Below are 23,361 nucleotides of genomic sequence, written 5' to 3'. Positions count from 1 at the left end.
GGAGCTAGCACTTTTTTGAAAGATGCACATCTGGAGTAAGGCCAAGCTGTATACTCTATAACCCATATTACACCCATCAATCATATACTGAAATAAAGGGAATTTAAGGTTCTTTGAATTATACCTAAGATATACAATGTCTTTTTTAGATAGCCAGTATAACCAGTAAGGAAAGCCGGGGAAATTCTTTTTCTTTAAAATCCTAACTATGTAAAATACAAAACTAAAGAGCGCCACCTTTAAACATATCTTGGAAAGGTTACTCTTACATCCGGGCTCTACTAAGCAAATGGCGGCGCTGATGAATCTGTTTGTCGGTGTTTTCTCCTTGCTGAATACCTTAGAAAACTTTTACAATTAGTCGGACCTCCATTTTATTGCAGTCGAACTCTTGGCTGTATTTTGTAAATGAAAAAGTGTCTTGAAATTGTTTTGATCTAAAATTTGAACTAAAACTATTCTCAGTTCACATATGTCTCATCGGCTCAGGTGCCGGGTTAGTCCTACCTGTAAGACATAGCACATTTTGATTTTGTTTTCTCAGCGTCGGGTCTTACAGGTAGGACTAGTGCTGGGTATGCAGGCGAAGTTTCAACGTGGTGCTCTTCGACATTTTGTTATTACATCTTTGGCTAGTTTGTGCATAAATAAGCATAAAATGTAATAGTTTGAGGTGAACAGCAGAGATGGATATCGTTTCCTCAGTTGCATCTGGTGAGTAAAAATAACTCATAAAGAATTCATGGTGTGGTTGATTTTGTACAGGAAGGACACAGGTGTTCAACATGAATTTGATGTTGAAAAAAAGCAGTAATCTGAAGGGGAAAAAATGATAATGAGTGAATAAATTACATCAGATCACCCCCCCACGTGACTGGTTATGACTTAGGACATTGTCTTCATATTATAAATGAGACCTGTAACTTCATAGTCCTACATAGACCAGCAAGTTGTTCTCCACCTTTTTTGTTTTGTTTGACTGGCGGCGGTCAAACAAAAAAAAAAAAAAAGGTGGAGAACAACTTGCTGGTCTAAGTCCTACATGTAAGACCTCGACGCTGATATTTATGTTTTGGGCGTCTAGGTCTCACTACCCAAATAACGGTGCTGTATTACGTGTTCCTATGTCGTTTTACGGCTTTAAATCGGAATGACAAGTCAAATTTTCAGAAATATCTCGCACTTGGCAGCCCATATTGGAGCTTTTCTACAGATTTAAGTTATAATGTTTTAGTCTGGCTTTATTTACTCTGATGTCTTTTTCCTACTAAATTCAAATTCCCACACAGACATGTTTTCAAGTTCCATTGACCTACATTTTAGTTGACTGGAATGCAATTGAAGTCGGGAATACTGAAATTGGTTAAAAGCATGATAAGAATCTTTAACAAAACAAAGCTATCTAAACAGTTTTAGTCATTTTGTTAAAGAAGTATATTTCAACTTAACCTAACCTGATTTTGGCATTCCCAGCTTCCATCGCATTCCAACCAACTGAAATGTAGCCCAGCAAAACTTGAAAAAGGGTCATTTCCTTGGTGAGAATTTGTATTTATTAGAAAAAAGACATTAGAATCAGTCAAGTCTGACTAAAACATTATGACTTTACATTGTAGAAAATCGTCGTTATTATCTGCCAGTTGTGTGAGATATTCCTGAATTTTGATACGCTGTTAGTTGACATCAAAACATGTTACAGAGCACCGTTATTTAGGCAGTAAGACCTAGATGCCCAAATCATGAATATCAGGTCAAGGTCTTACATGTAGGACTAAGTAACTTCCAAAGTTGAGTTGCACCAAACTGAAGTTACGGGCTCAGAAATGTACAAATTTCACGAATTGTTTCCAATATCAAGCTTGTGTCGAGCGCCTGTGGAAGTGAATGTACTTTCAATGTAACTTGTAAGACATTGTTTTTGATAAATACAAAAATGGAGGGGGGGGCAACATCTTGCTGCCGTTATGTGCAAGTCACAGAGGTTATGTAGGCGCTGAGTACTGTTTCAGTTATTGGCATAAATTGTCACATACAGTACTATTAAATGGCAAATATTCTCATTTTCGATCCAGATACATCCATTTTCCATGTAAACAAATGTGGTTGTGATATTGGTGAGACACATTCTCTTGGGAACTGTGCGTTTATGAAACCGCATTAAAATAGGGTAGCATCAGATTTGGTTGTGGGACAATATTTACTCGCCTTGGATTGCTGGCAGAGAACAACTGTATATAGAGACTCGCAAGCAAAAAACAACTGTGCATAATCTGAGTTTCCTCTGAGTCTTCCCACCCCATTGTGGATATTGGGACATTTCTGCATTTCTCATTTGCCTGTGAAAAGCTGGAATTCACCCACACCATGCGGTGTCAGCATAGGGTAGCTGCTTACTAGTGGGTCTTGCAAACTTGAACGACCTTTCAAGATATACCTCCATGAAATCAATAGGAATACGATTTATTTTCTTAGAAATTTGGAGTATAGCATTCATTATATCTTTGATCCACTGATAAAACAAGACAAGATAAAACTACAGCTTTGATGAAATTTGAACTGGAACATGTCATCTGCATTCCTGTGACTACACAAAGCTCAATACCTACATGTCATCAGAGGTCCAATAGTCATGTGATATCAACAGTTAACCATTTCCAAAGTTGTTTTACATAGAACCACACTTAATTCTTTGCATATTTATTATAAGAACAATGATTAGAAACCTGTTGGTATTGAAGCAAGACAGAGAATGGTCCTACATTGTAAGACATATCTTATGTTACTTGCGTTTTAACTTTTACTGCCCAAAAAATGGTTTTTTTTAGCATGTTCCAAAGTTGACTGACATCAGAATGAGCTTCCAGATTTTCAAAAATAATTCACACACTTGGCAGCACGTATTGAAGCTTCCACAGATTAAACTCATGTTGATTTAGGCTAACATTTCTTGCTCTGATGTCTTTTTTCGAATAAATTCAAATTGGAAATTTTTTCAAGTTTCATGAGTTTCATTAACCTACATTTCAGTTGGTTAGAATGCATTAGAAGCTGGGAATGCTGAAATGGGTTAAAAGGATGATAATTATCTTGAACAAAACAAAGCTATCAAAATACTCTCTTCAGTATTAGTATATTTATATTCATTTTGTGCACGAAACATTCTTCAACCTAATCCATTTTCAGAATCCCTGACTTTCATCACATTACAACCCGCTTAACAACATGAAAATGCGCCCATTTGCTATTGTCAGATTTTGATTCCATCAGAATAAAGAGAGCAAAGTAAGTATAATCAATTAGATTTAAATTGTGGAAGAATGTCGATATGGGATGCCAAGTGTGTGAGATATTCCTTTATTATTTAGGCAGTAAGACATAGCACCAAACCAAAAATATCATGATACATCTTATGTTGCAGGACTAGGTGGAGAAAAGCATATGCATCAAGTACTGAGCATGTGTCAGCGATGTGTTTTTTTGTTGGTATCTCAGGACTACCTCATGGACGTGCCCTCTTCTTGGTGAAACTGGATTTCTCCAAGTTGCTGCAACATTTAGAGATTTTTGTTCATTGTTTACAGGATAAATATTTTGAGAAGTTTACATGTTCTCTCATTTTTCTATATGGATTACATGACTTTCATTTGTGTTTTCATTTTGATTATGTACAACAACTTTGGAAATAGTTTATGGATGATATCTGTTGACTGTTGGATCTCTGATGTCACTGACTTGTAGGTTTTGAGATATATGTAGTCTTGTGACTAGGAATGCAAATGGTCAGCTGTTCAGTGCAATTAAAGCATGAAGAGAATTGTTTTGTACTTTTATGGCTAAATAGGTTAGAAATATCCTTTAGCTATCACATGTTCACTAACTGAATAACGCTTGAAGTAAATCTCTCTTGTTCACTTTAAATTCTGACTGTTGTGGAAATTTGCTGGTCAGAAAAAGAAAAATATGTCTCTTTAGACATAATACAAATAATATGTGGATTAGAAGCATGGTATTTACAAAGGATATGTCTGATTTATTTGAGTTCCGCTCTCAGCAATTGGAATTATTTGGTGAAATTTTGAAAAAATCATGAGTGTAACTGTTACTAGAGATATGGGTCTGGCAATGAGGATGTTGATTTATTGGATTATGTTAATTCTGATAGTGACAGAGTCACAACTGTGAAACAAAAATAGAGGTTATTTTATTAGTGATTGCCAGGAAACAACTGATGTTGCTGGTTCTGTAAGTAATACTGAAGCTGATGATAAGTACCATCCGTTGTGACTGAAGCCAGCAAGGTTTTAGTTAGCATTGTGGACATTAGACTAAACATACAAAGTCAGTGTAACATACACATATTCTTAATTCGCATTTTTTTGAGAAACATATCAACAAAATAATTCCAGAATAATAAAAATAACTGATGACTACAGACAATTTCTTACCATCCAAATAAATGAATACTAGTCATTAAGTTATTGAACAAAGACATTTTCACATAAAAGTAATTTTTTATGATTCACTTATAGATGTACATGTATGTTAACATTTTTATCAGAAGGTAAAACTTCCTGGTTTATCTTTTTGTTTCTTAATACTAAGTTGTATTTATACAAATATGTATTGTTTGAAAAGTGCAGTACCATTACATACAAGTTCTGACAGTAATATTTCCAGTATAAACTGTTTACTACATGTATACCCTATGTCATTGCCATGGCCATGTAAACATTTTGAAAAATAAATTGGGTATATATTTGGATATAATGTTTCTCGCTTTTAAAAATCTCAGTCCACAGTGAAACATTATAACCTTTACCAGTGCTCAAAATATGATAGCCCATCACCCAGGGCCTCTCTAACTTTATCCTGTATCCTAAGTGAGGTACCTGGCGGGCTTGTCCAATTTTGTTAAAATTTGCCTGGGGAAACTTTGATTGCGCTGATAAATTATGGAATGTATTTTCAAGATGCTGACATACCTGCCATAACACGGCTCAATCTAACTCGGATCACCACTGTCCTATGTGAAATTGAGATCTGATTTTAATCAAATTGAAGCATAGCGAGTCAAGCTAAATATACGATTTTGTACTTCCAGACCCTCTAACACAGTTGTGTTTCGAGAAAACAGAATGTTAAGTAATCTTATAAAATAGAGAGAGAGAAAATTACACTTTCTGTATATTCCTGTTATGTGTACATGTAGCATGTATAAACAGTAACCAGTCATGATTGGAGCTGATGTAAAAGTATCCCTTGGGCAAGTTTGAATAGCACCAATTAAAGGCAAAGAAGCCAGGTATAAACCACCATTTCACTTATTTAACTGGCTAGTGAGATATGTTTGAAGGCTGCAGTGGGTGAGCCCATTGTGTTAATTTGTATAAGTAGGATCAGGAAGTGGAATAGCCCCTTATAGGTAAATCAGAGATATGCTAGATGTGTGTACAAGAATAAAAGTTATTTCATATCATTGCCTTGAATGATAATGTTTAAGCCATATGTATTATATTTTGGACAGGTTTGTGAACAGCGGCAATGTTTCTTTGAATTTAGATTTTACTGCATATATAGAATGCAAAGCATGATCATTTCAGTTGTGGGGGCCTATTGATTATTTACACATACTGCAGACAACACATATGTCAACTAGGTTTTGACCAGGATTCACTCAGAGAATCCAGCAGAGAAGTTTGAACACCAGGACCATCCAGTTCCGAGTGAATGTAGTGATGAACACTAATGATACTTGCATTACCTTCAAACCGCTTTGAACCCTATTGAATTTATGTTTAAATTGTTGCTATTGCAACATTGTGTGACAATATTAAAAGGCAAATTTTGGGCATGTGGAAATTGTAGTCTGTGCTTGTGGAACTTCAGTCGGGCTTTGTGAGTTTATGTCACCAGCCTTGGGCCTGTGTCAAATTTTTTTTCTTTGAGCGCTGTTTACTGTAATTTGTGAAGCTGTAAAAGAAAAATTAATCTTTTCTGCCATTTTCAAGTTTTTATGTTTTGGTATTTGCATTCTCTTCTTAAGTATTCGTCTGCAGTAACTCACTAGAAACTGGTAATAGGAATTTAGAACTAAAGGTTTTTCATTACTACTGTTACACAGATACTGCTGTGATACTGAGGATATTACATGTCTTAGGACACCCATAATTATTTTCAAAAGTAATTTTTTTATGACCCATAAATGTTGGGACACAAAATTATGGCAATATGTTCATGTACTACAAGTCTTGGGAAATCTTCAGAATTTTTTGTACTAATTAATGTATTTTGATGATCATAATGACATTTTAAAAAAATAAAATGGTTTTGTGGTTGTTAGAGACTGTCATCATCAATTATTTCTTGGAAATGTTATAAATTAATATCATTTCTACCTAATTCAGATATGTTTAATTTGATTGGATAGTGACAAAAATTGAGGATGTTATATCTGGAAAATTTGATAAAAAGTTTCAGAAATAATCTAATTTTTTAATTTTCAAAAGCAATAAAATTATAAAGTCATATATGTGGTAGATGGCACGTTCTCCTAATGCCAGTAAAATCACATATATGCTTGTAAGTGTTTTATTGATTATAAGAGCACTTAAAAATAAAACATTTATTGCAATAATGTTAGCATCCATATAAAAGATGGTAGTGCAGATACAAGACTTGTTTTAATGCTTAAATACTCTATCAACATTACAGATTATAAGATTTCTTTAGCAGTAAGAAAAATCTGTTTTCTTCTGAAAAAGTCTTGTATTTTGTAAGGGTGTTTAAAAAAAAAATTTTTTTATATGTATAACGATTTATATATTTGCTTGTTTTCTTCAGATACCATAGAACAAAGAGATGAGCTGAAATGCGGTTGGTGTGGACATGTTTTTCACCATATTGTTGAGTTCCTGTCCCACAAGTCTCTGCGTAAGTAAAAATGTACCAATGGTATATTTGCTAAAAGTTTCATAGGTTGTAAGGTTATCGGTATGTCTTATTTTGCTGTGGTGTAGCAGATGCAGCATTAGCTGGATCAACATTATGATTTTGTTTTCAAGTAATCTTACTTAATAGCATCTTACAGATTAGCATCCTGAGTAAGAGTCTTTTCTTTGGAGCTCTTGTTCTTCATTACAATATCACTTTTCATCACATTTTCAAACTTATATGGCAGCTCACTAGACAACTAGACAAAACCTGCTGCCCCAGCCTGAAGTTAGTATCCCAAACACTATTTGAATATGAAGATGTTATCTTCAAGACTATTCTGTTTCCTTTTCCTGTGTCATTGAAAACTACATTCATTTCTAAATTATATTTAAAGCAGATGTCTTGCTAGAACTTTAAAACTAGGAGTCCAGGACTATTTTGGTAAAATTAGGAGTCCCACCAGCAAAAGTTGCAGTCCTCTCCCATAAGCATATTGGGCATACCTGAAGTGGCTAAATGTCCAGATGAGAAGAACCAGTGGTTGTCATTGAGTATAATTTTCCATATTCTTTATATCACTGACATGTAGCTCTTGTTTGTCCATCAGACTGAGACTGAATTTTGTCAATTTAATGAAAGGTCTTATTCTATGTACTGGCAGCCAAAATTTCAGCTTAGAAATTCTGTGCGGATTTTATAACCAATAGTTAGATCTTTATAAAACTAAAAGAACGAAAAAAAAGATTATACATCTACCTCGCCTGGTTCAAAAGTTATATGTAAAAATATTCTTCATAAAATACCGAGATTTTCTTCAAATTTGTCAAATTGCATAAATGGCCAAATTAAGTAGTTGATATTATTGAAACTAATTGCAGTTTAAGTCTGGAACTTTCGAGATCTCTTACATTCAATACAGAGACTTTGCTCAGTTTTTTGGGGAACTCAGTTCTCTGAAATAACAATGTAGCAGACCCCCCAAATTAACAATCTTCACTAAACTGGTCAACGGCAAATACAGCTGCAAATATTAAAAAATCAATATCTTGGCCATTTATTTATCAATTTAAAATTTAAGGTGTATTGTGTTCAGATTGCTGTAATCTATCTAATGATTCTATATTCCAAGGATTTAAAACAATTTTTTAAAAAAAATATCCCTACCCCCTGGGCAAAACTCACATGACGTCAGCATACAACCACACAAAAAAGTAAAATCTGCACAAAATATAACAAAATTTTATTGAAATATAAAAAGCATGTTATATAACAAATTCAATATCAAAATGTCATGTCTGTTTGGAAAATCCCCAGTCAGCTTTGCATAATATCAAAATCTCAATAAAACAAATACAGCAGGAAAGCTTTAAGAAATAACAAAACATCTGATTCAGAAATCGATTTTAAATTTACTCCTGCAGCAGCTGTCGGCGCATGATGTATCTCCTTCTGCAAATTTGTATGCCTAAAATCATCTTGACATGAGGCTGAGCAAATGTTTTCAAAAAGTTCTTTAATTTGATCAGAAGTGACAGGAAATTTACTTTTAAGCTGATGGAGCTGGATCAAAAACTTGTAGGTGATGACATCTTGCTCTTGATGCTCAAGGGCTATTTTTCTCCTTTGTCCTTTTTAATCAACCGCCTAGACATACGGTGGAAGTCTTCATTCTCTGTAAAAGTACAAAACAGCACAGTTAATAATTTATAAGACCTGTATCAGTGCAAGATTTGGGAAACTGAAATTTTTTCTTCCAGTTTGAAACTTAAACATTGTAAAAAAAATTATCAAAATTTTAAGTTATATTTTTGGGTATATTCTAGATTGAGATCTTCAGGTCGTAGAATTTTAAATGTTTTAACTTTGTGAGCACATTTTGTTTTGTTTTGCTTTACCAAAAAATGTTTTGATATATTTATACACAATACCAAATCATGACATTGGGAGGATGGAAATGTGTTTTTTATTTATATATATAGCAACGAAACAGACAGACATGCAGAGATTAATTACTATTGGTGTATGATAATAGTATAAAAGTGTTCATTTCCCAGAGAGACCAACTAAAAATAACAATGAAACTTTGACCAAGAAAAATATTTTGATGAAAACAACAGAAAGAAGAGATACATCGTAAGAGAGAAACCAACTTCCGGTTTATAAATGTCCAATAACTGTGAGGAAATGAGCAAAAAACAAGCACTACACAAAATATTTATGAACAGAATGATTAATTATTCACTCATTTTACTAATTCATCAAATCAATATAGGTAGTTATTATTTATTAAAATTAAATCACTCTCGCAGTCTCGGAATGCAAGATAGGTTAACACATGGTAATTGTGAACTTCCTGTTGTAGTATACACATATTTTATAGAATTGTATCTTATTTAATCCATTAAAATAAAAATAAAAGAAATGCATAAAAATATTCATAAATGTTTGGATAAGCAAGAAAAACAATACTTACCAATGTGCTTTGCAATTTCTCACAAATGAGACCAAAATCTGGACCACTTGTCGAGGAGAAGTCAGCCATTTCATTTGGAATCACCTCGCAGTGTGTGACTTGAGACATCTGAATATGACCTTGCTGTTTACATGCTTGCGATTGGCTGCCTTTAATGAGATCTTGAAGCCATGCATGTCATTAACTTCAGCAAAAATTGGGCTTTCCAGCGCATATAGGTATCATTATTGATTTTTAAAAATGGCCGAAATATTTAGCTGGAAAAATTAACCCATTTTTTGAATGATTACCAAGAAAATTTAATTTAAACATATATATTTCAAAATTATATGAAAATAAAGGCTGTTCCCTGCTCTACAGTGTGGTGCTATTTTTAGGTGTTGACCCGGTGACTTTGGAGTTTAATGGAATTTCCCTAGCGAATGCAATATTTCTTGCTTACACTGCGAGGCGTTCAGCTGACCGAATTGTGTCCAACAGTGAAACTGTGGCTTTTTTTAGATGAAAATTACTGTTCATTCACTTATTTTTATCAACAAACCAAACAAACGGTTAAAAAGAGCAAGAAATGAACTTTATTTCAGCATAAATTGTAATATTGGTGGTTCATCTAACAATGACGATATAGCTGGTAGAAGATGATTGCTTTTACGTTGCTCTGTCGAAACTGCTACACGTCTTAAGGGAGGCTGCCAGTACATACTTATTCCAAACACTAAGCCAGGCATCACAGTTTCTTACACTTGGCTACTGTTCCAACTTAACTACGTCAATTTGCTATTGAATCCCAAAATACTAATCCATATTTGCAAACGACATTTGCCTAAGTCTCAACATGTCTTAATTTCGAGGTCACATGCACTACTTATTTAACTGCACTAGGAAACAGACACAATAATGAAAGCTGAAGTTGTTCATTTGATGTACTCTTATAATGACCACATGAACATCTCTAGGTCTTTCTGCCTCTGAATTCAGTGATATATTTATATTGCTCACTTTGATGGCACTCATGTATTATAATCAAGGTTTTGTCTTCCAGGTAAAGATCACTGATAAACTGTGTTCGTGGTGTCAACCTTAGCAATAGTGTTTCCTTTACATCCTTAGCTATCAGTGGAAAACCTATTTTTGACTTCTTCCCTTGAATGATTGGTCCACTTCTGATCGAACATTGCAGTATCAAAACAGAATGACTTTCCTAAACTGCCAGACCAGATCAGACCAGATTTGATGGATAGAGTCTCAGCATGAATACCTTTTACATTCATAACAAAGATGCCAATGCACCATCTAATTCAGCTGAAGTAGAAACACAGTTAACAAACATGTCAAATACATAGTACCACCACCACTTTTAACCAAATAGCTGGAAATCATCAAGACATGGGTGTCTGTCCACCCTGGAAGCCAGCCTTGACTACATATGCCTTGTAGACTTAATGTATGCCATGTGAGCAATACCAGACCCATCTGGACCACGTGTTTATACACTGAGTAGCATTTCAGTTTCCATTTTCAGATATTGGTCCAGGACAGGGGCTGGGTTGTGAGATCTGTGGGACTTCCTACACTCGCCAGATTGCACTCCAACAACACTATAAACGAAAGCATGTAATCCCAGTCTCCAAAAACAAAAGTTATTCTTCCATTTGTAATGAAAAAGAAATGCAAGCTAATTCAAGAAGGACTATAACCAAGTCTGTGAATATTGTCGTAGAACAAATACCTGTTGTTGTGGACTCATGTCCAAAAGTTTCATCTCCTAATGAATTAATGGAGTCAAAATTTATTTCCCCAATTAGTCACACAGTAGACCCTCCAATTGACCAGCTTTTGACTGCACAGGACTCTCTAGGTTTAGATGCCTGCAATTACCTACCTGCCCCAGCATCTACACACATGCTTGAAGAGGGAGTGCAAAATGTCCTTCATTGTTCTAATAATGTTAAGGAACATATCAACACATCTCTTCCCACCAATGTGGAGTTGAATCGTGTTATAGATGATTCCCCAACTAGCGTAAACAATTCTAGTGTGACTGCAAGTTCAGCAACATATTCAAAAATTGCTATAAGACACAAAGACACAGAGAACATGCCAGATTTTCACTTCATTTTGTTGACAAAGACACATCACGGTAAATCTCTTGTATACAAGAACCAGGTCTTGAAATGTCTATACTGTAACTATAAAGGGACATGGAAAACTGCAATATGTAGTCACATGCATGACAAACATCCTGACATACTTAATGTACAGCAGTTTTTAGAAGTCAGGCCAGAGGCAGCCAGTGAGGACCAGAAAATTATTAGGATGTCAGAGTACACTTTCATGTTGAAGGAAAAATCAAAAGGGAAAAAAATCCGAGGTGTGGAAAAACAGGACCTCCCAGGAGAGTTTCCTTGTTCAAAATGTGATAAGAGTTTCAGTCGTTTGAGATATCTAAGAAAACATCTTCACCTACACAAAGCAGAAGCAAAATATTTTTGCAATGATTGCGGCAAAGCTTTTAAGACTCAGGCATATCTTCAGACTCACTTAAAGACACATCGTCAGAAAAGTGCTTACCAGTGTAAGCAGTGTAGCTTCACATCAACAATAAATGCAGCCATACATGCACACAGACAGCTACATAACGAGGGTAGTGTTTTATGTGATATATGTGGGTATGCTTACAACGATAAGTCAACACTTGCAAAACACAAAGTTGTGCACGATGTTAGTCGCCCATTCGCATGTACTTACCCTGGATGCACATGGAGATTTAAGACAGAGGTTATGTGTCGAGCTCATTTTCGGGCTCACACAACAGAGGGAAAATTCCGCTGTGACATATGTGGTTACGTGTTCAGACATAAACATCACTTACAAAGGCATGAGGAAAAAATGCATTCTATGAAAATAATACAATCAAGCCAAGCCAATTTAGGAGAAACTCTTAGTGAGCAAAACCAGAATATTCTTGAGACTGGTAATGCTGAAATTCGTGAGGTTTCCAACACAGTTAGTTTGATTATCAGGGATGAAAATGGGGTTATGGTAAACTCTGAGGTGGGGACTGATCACCTGGACCTCCAAGGGGCATTACAAAATAGCCAACTTGTCATTGCAACAGATGAAGATGGAAATACAATAAATTATGAGGTGACAGATATTGCAATGAACGTGGCCTACCAGACTCTCTTACAAGGCTCTGATGGCTTACATGTGGGAGATACACAGGCTATTCTTATACCCCAAGCAGTTGGAAGCCATATTGTTTTTCACCAGGAAGAAGTGACAGGGAGTATAGCAGATGACCATAGTGCAAATATATGACATGTTATATGATATAATTGAAATATACTGAGACAAATGCTTACATATTGCAAACTGCATTTCATAATGTAACAAATTAATAGGATGAGTTACACATAGCTGCCAACCCTCACGAATTTGGTGTGAATTTCATGACTTTTTCAGCAATTCACAGATTCACGTCTCAAGCCAAAAATTCACGAATTCTCCAATTCTCAATTATTTTAAACTTTGATAAAATAACCAATTTCCCGTTAAGCGCTAGTCATGATATTCGCAGTTGCCGAAACGGTCTGGTATGGCTGGTCGCGATATTAGTAGAACTACAGCCAATTAGTACAGTTGTCCCGGTAGCAAGCATTTTAGCCTATTTTAATCTATATGTACAAGAGCAGTTTTATAATGCTTTTGAGAGAAACTGGGGCCTAACCGCATGCATCACCAACACTGATTTGAAGTTACCATTCAGCGTTGCATGTAAGATCTTGAACATGTTTTCACCACCAAGGAAAAAGAAATGTAGTGCTCAAAAAGTGAAGTTTAATTTGGAATATAAATGACATGGGATCAGTTCATAGCCTCAACCACAACTAATCAAGTTGAGGCTACGACATCGTAGCTAGGTTGCAGAGTCGATGTGAAGAAGCAAATCGGTTGCAAAATCATGTAGAAGTTGGGAAAATTAAGAATTCACAGATTTCAGGTCTGGAATATTTTAAGCCATCAGCGAAAGACCTGCAAGCTACCAACGCTGAAGCATTATTTGTGAGTTTTTGTGTTGAACACAATCTACCTTTATCAACTGGAGACATTCTAAACATTTGTTCTGACCAGTGTTCCCGGACTCGAAAATCGCTTCCAAATTTTCACAGCAAAATAGTATTTTCTCTAGTGAGGAAAAATAAGACAGACTTTAGGGCCTCCTTAGCTGCAGAAAATTTGTCAGCAATTTTAGTCACCAAGATCAACCAGCAGGCAAGAAGTATGAACTGTTTAGAAAACAAATTTACGATCTAGCAGTTGAGGAAGTTCAAGTCTGCCACAGTATCATGTCTTGATAAATAACCACAAGAACAAGTAAAGTTTATGAATACCATAATAAATAGAAATGCAGATATATTTCTGCATATATGTAGTGTTTAGTTTTATATTGCGAACTTAATATAGTGTAATATTGACGGTCAGAGTGGATGGAGTTATTGTTATGGTATTTTTCACTAATTCATGTCAAAATTCACGACTTTTTATCCCTATTTTCAATTATTGTGAGCCTGGAAGGTTGGCAGCTATGGTTACAGTGGAACCTGTCTTAAAAAAACATCTTTCTAAATCAATGTGGTTTTCAAGTCTGTATGTATGACATGAGAGGTCAAAACACTTTATAATTATTAAAATCTGCCTTAAAATCTGGTATCGCAGGAAAGGTTGTTTCTTGTAGCAGTGGTCTTTCAAAAACAGTTACTATACAGTTTTTTATTTTGTCTGAATTGCTGAATATTCTTTAGTAGACAAACATTTGTTATCAGCTCACTTTACAAAGTAGAGGATGACTTGTAATACTCCAAACATTGGCACCAGCATTAATGCAGATAAAGCATGTACATATGTGCATCCTCACTGAAAAATACAAGACACTGACCTCCTTTATTATATTATTATTAACCAATTAGAATTTAGATTCTGTGGTCAATGGGCAATGAAGAATTTGTATTAACCAATTCAAATTTAGATCGTCTGATCACTGGGCAATAAAGAACTCTTATTAACCAATTAGAATTTAGATCTGTGATAACTGGTCAATAAAGAATTGTTGTTGTTGTATGGTTTAATGCCATTTTTCAGCACAACATAGGCTATACATGGCAGCCAGTATAACTAGTGGAGGAAGAACCCTGGGAAGACCCACTGACCCACAAGAATCTACTGGCAAGCTTTCTCACGTACCCACATTAGCTGAGCGTGAGCCTCAGATACATGCAGATAGAGGTGAGATGGCAGTGATCTGGAACGGTGAGCGCTTTAGACCACTCGGCCACTCAGGGCCCCTCGATAAAAAATTATTTATAAAGATAATATGGGAATTACAGATGATCCATTGAAGCATGCCAACATAACATATATCTCTATTAGCACATGTATTACACCAGTATAACATATATATTACCTTAACCTGGCATTAGTTAAGTTTTGGATTTAACTCCTGTTCACGTGAAGTTTTGGTATGCTGTATGCATACTAGCGTACTCAGAACTATTAAACTTTATATATATATGTAGATGTATCTTGATAAGTACTTAAGTTATTGCAAGAAGACATTTCTTGATTTGTAGTTTATACTACACTGACATTGTTGAAATTTGTGTGTTTAAAGTTTATTAGGTGCTGCTTATGTTCCAATTTTTAATCATGATAATTGGTTGCACCTTCGTTAGTACTATACCCTTATAACCAAAGATCACTGTGACCTGCTTTTTGTGCTCTGCTAACATAGTTTTAGTACATGTATTTGTGTTTAGCTCATGAACACAGATTTTTCTACGTTATGTGCATACTTACAAGACCCTTTCTGACAAGTGTAAATGGAAGGAGGAATAATATGTTTTTGTAGTGGTAAATGTACCATATGAATGACTTCACATATTTTGTTTATTGTTATAGGTTACCCTCAACTTAAGGCTATATGGTGTAGTAGCCAGTCAAGATTATTGATACATTAACTATGCCCGTATTTGTACTACTGGCTGTCACCTCAAATGTTATTCAAATCCTGTGATTTTCACCTAGCAAAATCTGACTTTTAAAGTGGACAGTTGAAAATAGCTTCTTAAGCAGATTGTAACAACAATGCTTTCAAACAAAAAAGGAATATGAAAAGAACAGTACTCTCTCAACTGATAATACTTTAGATTTAATATCATAGAAAAGAATGTTCTTTTTTATTGTTTTATCTATTGTGTGCCCTGCCGCAGTAGTATGTATGTACATTTGCATTTAAATTTATCAACATGACGCCAATCTGCTATTAAATATAGCCCTCGATATATTTACGAAAAATCTAAAAAGAAATTTTTCCAAATTTATCAGATGGAACTAGAGCTAGAATGCCTTATAATTTTTGGAGTATGTATGTCAAAATGGTATTGATTCCTAATAACTATGGCCACCAATTAAAAAAATACCTTGAAAAAATTTCTTTTCGAAAACCACTCAAGGGAATTTAGCCAAATTTGAAAGTGAACAGCATTTAGGCTAGTAGAAGTGACAACGCCAATCTGCCACTAGACTGGCGTTTGTTACTTAAATATGGTCGACAATAAGACGCTTTATTTTTGAAAACCTTGCAGACATTTACCAAATTTGACAAGGCATTCTGGTGAAAAGACCTTTTTAATTTTGTAATAAATTTGTAAAAATGGTGTTGATTCAATAGTAACTGTGACCACCATTTTAAAAATAATCAAATTCTTCTATAAAAAAAAAACATGCAACAGAATTTAAACAAATTTGAACGTGAACAAATATTTTAAAATGATGTCGAACCAATGTCAGCTATGACCACCGTTTTGATTGAAACCCACAATCTTTCAATTTCTTCTCATAAACTGATGATCAAAATTGGAAAGTGAACAGCATGACATGAAGACCTTGCAATTGACACCAGTCATGCCCATCTGACTTCAGATATGGCTGTAGCTGCTTAAGAATATGTAAGCCTTTAAAAGTATTCCTTAGATGCATTTAAGCAGAATTGAACAAAGTTGACATAGAGCTCTCTGGTTCATTTTGCCCTCGATATTTTGAAAATTACTTCAAGCTTATTACACACATGAAGATTGGTATGTGGATCATGGATGTATCATAAGGAGACAAATTTGACCGTACCTAAACTGGGTCATTATAACTTTATTTTCACACTAGAGTGACTTTGTATCGCCGTTTTTACATCAGAGCAACTGCGTATTATCAGTTGTTTATTTGTTATCTCATTCTGTCATTAAATCTATTACAGCTAATCACATTATTTTAACCTTAAACTGATGAAAGCTGAGTGAAATACTTCCACATTTATTAATATTCTACTAAATCCTTCCTAGGGCCTAACTGAGTAGATAATTTTCACCGAGTACCGAATCCGAGTGTTTGGATGTACTATTTGCCAGATCCAGGCACGAACCGAGTAGTAGGTGCGACTCCGGAGAGTACCGTTTGTTTCATTATCGTATGCAAAGCTTAAACTTTAAATGTTAACTGTTTGTGTAATTATAATTTATTTTTAACTAAATTATTATGTATTAAAAAACTTTTTTTTTTAAAGTTCGATATTTATTGAATTATTTTACTTGTAACCATTTGTGCGTGTATTATTTGCTGAGGCGAATACTTCCAAATAGTACCGAAAAACGGGATATTCGGCCGAGGCGAATGTCCGAGGCGATTTCCGGTTAGGCCCTAATCCTTCCACATCTTGTGCTTTCTTGTCCAAGTAAGTTAAATTTTATTTATTGTTTTCGTTTACTAGCAGATCCACTTTCTTGTTACGTGACAATTTTCCATCGTAAAACTATCTTTTCAGATTTTTTCTCTTTGAAGATTTATTTTAAAGCACCATACTTTGTAATATGTGGGTTGTGCAAAATTGTATATGTTTGCTTTCCAGCGACCAGCTATCTTAACAACCATGTTTTTGTTCAGCTAGTGAAAGCAAGGAGAAAGCCTCCTGTAAAAGTTAGACTAAAAGAATGTTAGTTTTGTACGTCACATACACATTAAAAATGCTTGGTAAGAAAACCGTTCGATGCACTTCTGAATTACTCCAAGTGGGTTTGTTACAAACTCTTAACCAAAAATGCCTATTAACATTTTTTGCTTTGTGAAATTCATAAATCCTAAAACAAGAGATGATTAGTATAATGTGTTAAAATTATTTAAAGGCAAACAATATAAAGCAAAAGCATCTAATACGATTTTGTACCACACCTGTTGCTATCTGTTTGCAGCATAGAAGGCGAAGACAACGGCTGGCCTATGTCTGTTGCTAAAATAGAATCCTACCGCGTCATCCCAATAACCTCCTATAGTGATGCACATGCAGTAAATGTAAACAGTGCATCTTTGTTGACTGTAGGGGTATTGAATAATGCGTAATCTCTCCGTCAGTGTATTACAGGCTGACACTTTGCAAACTTTTCGCACTATAGGTTACCACATTTGTGAGAAAATCTAAATTTGTTTTTCTGAGCAATACTGCACAAAGTACACACTAAAGCGAAAAATATATTGGTACAAATATATAATTGCTTAAAAGGAAAAATAAATTTAAAAAATTAATACATAATTTTCAAGAGCATAACAATAAATATATACATAAAAAGCAAAACAAAAATAAAAAGTATTGCCAGTCAAAACTTTAAACAAAAAATATACATTATCTATCAGATATTAGCACATTCCTTCCTTTATGCATTGACATATTAAACTATCAGCCTTACTTTGCAGATCGTTTATATACTTTGTTTTAAAAATATTTCATTTACCTCACGGTACCTACATAAAATGACAATAGTTTTCTTCTGGAAAGGTATATCACATAAAATGATCAATGAACCTGCATCTCTTTGTTGACTGGTTTTATACCGCAAAATGAATAAAAGGTTCAAATATATCACAGATATATATATGCAGACTGATGAATGGTTGAGTTAAAAAGATTAAACGTTTAGAAACTTGGCACCACTTATGTACTAGAAAAATATTCAGACTGTTTTGTCATTGTTGAATGCCTGTTTTACAATAAAAATAACATGTAAACAGGAGCCAGTAAAATTATTTGCATTATCCGACATTTCAAAATTTAATCGATTTATTGATACAACCTTGTCATCAAGATTTCAGGTACACAGTTGGTGCAGTTGTCTCTTGTTCACAAATAATCCGATCCATGTTCACCAATTTCAATATTATCTCCTGGAACAACAGTTTATGCAAATAAAATCCGTTCAATTTGTCGATCGGAGAGTTATGCATGCACTGTTTTAAACAGGATCAGTCCATTTTGCATCATAAAAGAAATGTACTAAACAAGGAGTGCCACTTCTTTTTACCAGATGAGGACAACAACAAATTTATTTGTGGATTTTTCCTCAAAAGAAACTATTATTCGCAGTTACAGTTATCTTTGTTTCACTACCAAAAGCAATCATACAGGTCATTGTCTGGATCAACAATGTCATCTGAATCGAAGTAGAGAAATTCGTCATCCGAATCACAAAATCTCGCCCTTCTTCCCCTCCCCCTCCACATCTCCATCTCCAAGACACATCTGTGGCATATTTGCTGTCTGGGTTCCCTCTAACAGTGACCAACACACCGCAATTTTTTGTGGTAAATTTATTGCCCAGTATAATATGCGTGACCTGAACATCGCTTTCAGAGCATTTCCCCAACTGCTGGAAAATCCAAAGTCTTCAGTTATCGGTGATGAACCACTTTCCGTTTTTCTGGCAAATTGAAATCATAAGAATTTTATTGATTAACATAGTTCCTTCATAGATTTTGTCCATTACAGCAGCAGAGGAGGTGAACAGACCTTTTGCTGAAACGTAACTTTGAAACTAAAAACCTAATACGAAGAAAAAAAATAAGGTCACTGACGATAAACCAAAGCCTCTAACTTTAGCGAGTCTCTCTTGGAGTTTAGTTTTTTACTTTATTTTTTTATTTAGTGTTTTAAACAAAAATTGTGCTTGATTTCATTTACCAGCCTGACATCAGATTGAGATTGCACCTCATCTGCAGCTGTAATTAGATCAACCAAACTTTCTGTCAAGGCCTATACGATATCGCGATCTTGGATCATGTAAATTTATTTTTATAAATCTGAGTTGGGCAGTTTGTGCTTTTGAAAAGAAATTTCTAAATCTGATTATATCCATATCTCCACTGCACCAAGTTTGATGATTATTTCTCAGAGGATGTGTATCACCTCCATTAAACACAACTAAAATGTTAGTTATTTCTAATTACTTTCACTATTTGTGTATATCTCTGAGTGATATAAATTATATCTGTATTTTTATGTCTGCCTCTGGAAAATATTCTAGCTGGATTTGATTGCTTGTCAAGCATCACATAATCATATACTACGAGATTATTAATAAACCCGTCTAATTCATCTATGGATGGTGCTTTATCAATATCAGTTATAAAATTAATAATGTCATCACCATCTTTATTTAATAATTTTGCATTCTCATCAAAATCTTTAAGAACATCATAGCATCTTTGATCATCTACAGATGGTGCAACTAAATATAATTTATCCCACTTGAGCCATCCAGTTATCAAATTAAGTAATAATTGTGTTTTTACCAGACCCAGATGGACCAATTATAATCATTCTGATAGAATTTGGTAATTCTGAAATGTTTTACTGGCTCTTGTTTTCGTGTCGCTGAGAAATCAATGACATCCATGTTGTAGAAATATAATAAATAATATGAATTTATATTGCGTTAAATGTAGAGCACATACTCCTATGAGTATGTAGACAACAATAATAACAAAAAATAAAAGACGCGCACTTGCAGGTAAATGTGTAAAATGTGGCACAAAAAATATAAATTTTTTATTTCTACCAGTAAAATTGGTGGTGATATCGCTACTTCATTAGGAAAATTACCAGGAAATACATGGGCTAAATACCCAGGAGAAAAACATCTTCCTGGATATAATTATTGCGGTCCTGGTACCTGACTTGATATCAAACTTGATAACCAAGATAACCAAAACCTGGAGAATAAATAAAATTGATAAAGCGTGTCATATTCATGATGTTGTGTATACAAGCAATGATTTACAAAAGAGACATATTGCAGATGTGGAATTTATTCATGCATTAAATTCCATAAAAGATTTATCTTTTAAAGAGAAATTAGCTAGATAATAAAATCTGCAAATGAAAGGTAAACTAGTATTCAGAGCCAGTAATTAAGCAACCAATTATTGAAATAATGGAATCGTTTTATTATAGTCCAGTGGGTAATTGGAGGGGTAGATCAGCAATTAGTAAACTTGCTGATGAAGCAAATGCTACACATTCTGCTGCTGCAAAATGGTTAGCACAACAGGCAATATGGCAAATTTATCTACCACCACTTAAACGAATTCAGCATGCAGATTTTGATGTCAGCACTCCTAATGAAGTTCATCAGGCTGATATTTTATTTTTACCCAACGATACTAGCAAAATCGGAAGACGTCAATTGACATATGAATACGCGTTGACTGTCGTTGTCATTGCAAGTAGGTATAAAGAAGCAGAACCACTCTCAACTAAAACAGCTGCTGAAGTTGTATCTGCTTTTGAGCAAATTTCTCAACGAGGACCCTTGTGATGGCCACACCTATTACAGGTTGATCCTGGCAAAGAATTTCTTGGTGCAGTATCATCTCTGATGAAAATACAATGTTGAAATCAGACGAGGACATACTGCAATTCATCGTGATCAGGCAATTGTTGAATGATTTAATCGAACACTTGCTGAGCGCTTATATGGATATCAGTATGCGAAGAAAATAGTTCAAGATACGAGATCTCACGAATGTGTTGCAAGATTACCAAGTGTGATAGTTGAATTAAATAATGAAATTACTCGAACAACCGCCATGAAACCCATTAATGCGATTACAAAAAAAACATATACCAATACAATGACTGGATTTTTCAAGACAACCAGTATTAGGTAATGTTACTGTAAGATATTTATATGAAGGCGGTAAGAAAAGAGCGACTGATCCTATTTAGAGTATCACGACGCATAAAATTTAAAGCGTGGTAAGATCCATGGGTAGACCTGCGATTTACAGACTAGATTCCACTGCGAAGCGGTCTGGTGGCCTAGTGGTTAGAGAGTTCGCCTCGGAAACGGGAGGTCATGGGTTCAATACCCGGCCGAGTCGTACAAAAGGCTTACAAAAATGGTACTAACAGTTGCCTCGCTTGGCGCTCAGCATTAAGAGGTTAGTGTTAGGACTGGTCAGCCTGGTGTCAGGATAATGTGACTGGGTGGGACATTATGCTACATATCTTCGACATGATGCCCAAGTGCTAGACATCACTATAAACTGCCACACTGCAGACATCGTAGTGATATTACTGAAAAATTGTTAAAGTTACGTTAAAAATCCAAATCACACACACACAAACTGTTCTACAGCATGGCTTTGTAAGCAACCAATTAAAAGTAATTCCCGAAGACACAATTACCACTGCATTCACTGTTGTAAACTAGCACTACGACATCGGTTACGTTCAAGACAGGTCACCATTAAATTTTCGTGTGCATGACCAAACTTTCTATTAATTCTGTCTACAGTAAATTGTCTTGGATCATTACTTGAGTATTGCCACATTACTGTATTACAGCTCGCACAGTGATTATTCTGTTGTTTCAGCATTATGATAAATTCAGGGTCAAGATCAAAGTAGCCTGTTTTTGTTCTTGTCACTGTTCATAGCTAACTAATTTTTTTCTTATTATATTATTGTCAGTAACATCGCCAGTGGTTTGTGTGATGTTTATGATAACCCTCTGCAACTGAGATATTTTTTGAACTCTAGACACTGTGAGGTAAACTAAATTTGACCATTCGATATGATCATTGATGATCCAAGCTCGAGTATCAGAGATGGTTAACCCCTGAGATGAATGAATCGTCATTGCGTATAATCATAATAATCAACAAAATTCCTCAGCCATTTAGGTGGAGAGAATCCAACAAAAGGTGATGGTTGACCATGAGCGCCGCACGTTATTACAGCAGTATTTTTTGTTAATAACCAATCAAGAAACGTTTTTAATTTTTCCAACGACAATGTACATATTTAATCTAAAATGATAATCTTTGGAATGTATTTTTCGCCAATTCGTTCAGGAGTCCACGCTTCTCCTATCCATCAAAAAAAGCTTTGAAAAGTACAAGATTTTACTCTTCGTTCATTCATTTCTCTGGAGAATCTATGCGATGGGGTTAAAACGACCATATCGAATTTCCGAAATAGTTAAATCACACGAGTTGTTTTATCAGAACTGTCTGGTCCATTAAGATAAACTGTTTTATGTCTAGCTACGGGATCATACACTGACGCTGCAGATGACAGTTTTGATATTTGGTTATTTTGGCAATAAATATCTTTGATTTCAGAATCGGTGGATTCCGAATAATCGAGTATATTTTCTTGTTTTATTCTCCATTCGCCCCATGTTGTATAAGTGCCGATATTAAATTTTTCCAACAATCCTGAATATTTTTTATTGATATGAAACGAATATGTAGCTACTCTGACGGCAAACTCAGAAATAATATTTATCATCGATAATAGATATATAGAAACGTACGCGAGTATTGAAGATCTTACATGAGTCAACTGTGGTGACTCAAGGTCCATATAATTCACAATTGTACCTAATTTGGTTCCGTCTGATAAGTTAGAATTGCTTCGACTTTTAAACGTATTTTTTTCCCGTTGTATCAGCGCTAATAAAATCTAACTCTGCATCATATATAATCAGTCTTGCACAATGTCGTTTATGATCATATGATCCTCCTTGGGTGAATTTACTGATTATTTTTCTGCCAATATCTTTTGCGATTTT

At 34.7% G+C, this 23,361-nt stretch overlaps 1 protein-coding gene across 2 annotated transcripts; it reads left to right on the top strand.

Annotated features, from left to right (window-relative positions):
- The first annotated feature begins 288 nt into the window (after nucleotides 1-288).
- LOC149782499 (uncharacterized) lies at nucleotides 289-22,938 on the top strand. Of its 2 annotated transcripts, XM_089933919.1 has the most exons (4): nucleotides 289-714; nucleotides 3,184-3,282; nucleotides 6,841-6,930; nucleotides 10,929-22,938. In XM_089933919.1, exon 4 carries the CDS (start codon nucleotides 11,075-11,077, stop codon nucleotides 12,725-12,727), a length of 1,653 nt encoding a protein of 550 aa, XP_089790045.1. In that variant the 5' UTR covers nucleotides 289-714; nucleotides 3,184-3,282; nucleotides 6,841-6,930; nucleotides 10,929-11,074; the 3' UTR covers nucleotides 12,728-22,938. The 2 variants fall into 2 exon arrangements, with proteins under 2 accessions (XP_089790045.1, XP_089790044.1); XM_089933918.1 differs by lacking the exon at nucleotides 3,184-3,282.
- Nucleotides 22,939-23,361: the final 423 nt, after the last annotated feature.

This window comes from Sinohyriopsis cumingii, chromosome 15 (assembly GCF_028554795.1).
Source record: "Sinohyriopsis cumingii isolate HCF-2022 chromosome 15, ASM2855479v2, whole genome shotgun sequence".
Classification (NCBI taxonomy): Eukaryota; Metazoa; Mollusca; class Bivalvia; order Unionida; family Unionidae; genus Sinohyriopsis; species Sinohyriopsis cumingii.
Note: the sequence above shows the minus strand (reverse complement) of the source record. Positions and strands in the feature narration are given on the sequence as shown.

What these genes read in the sequence shown, in the direction of transcription:
- LOC149782499 (XM_089933918.1), top strand. Translation starts at nt 687, where the DNA reads ATGGATATCGTTTCCTCAGTTGCATCTG. An exon ending in CGTTTCCTCAGTTGCATCTG is followed by an intron (nt 715 to 6,840) that starts GTGAGTAAAAAT and finishes TGTTTTCTTCAG; the next exon opens with ATACCATAGAACAAAGAGAT. An exon ending in CCTGTCCCACAAGTCTCTGC is followed by an intron (nt 6,931 to 10,928) that starts GTAAGTAAAAAT and finishes TTCCATTTTCAG; the next exon opens with ATATTGGTCCAGGACAGGGG.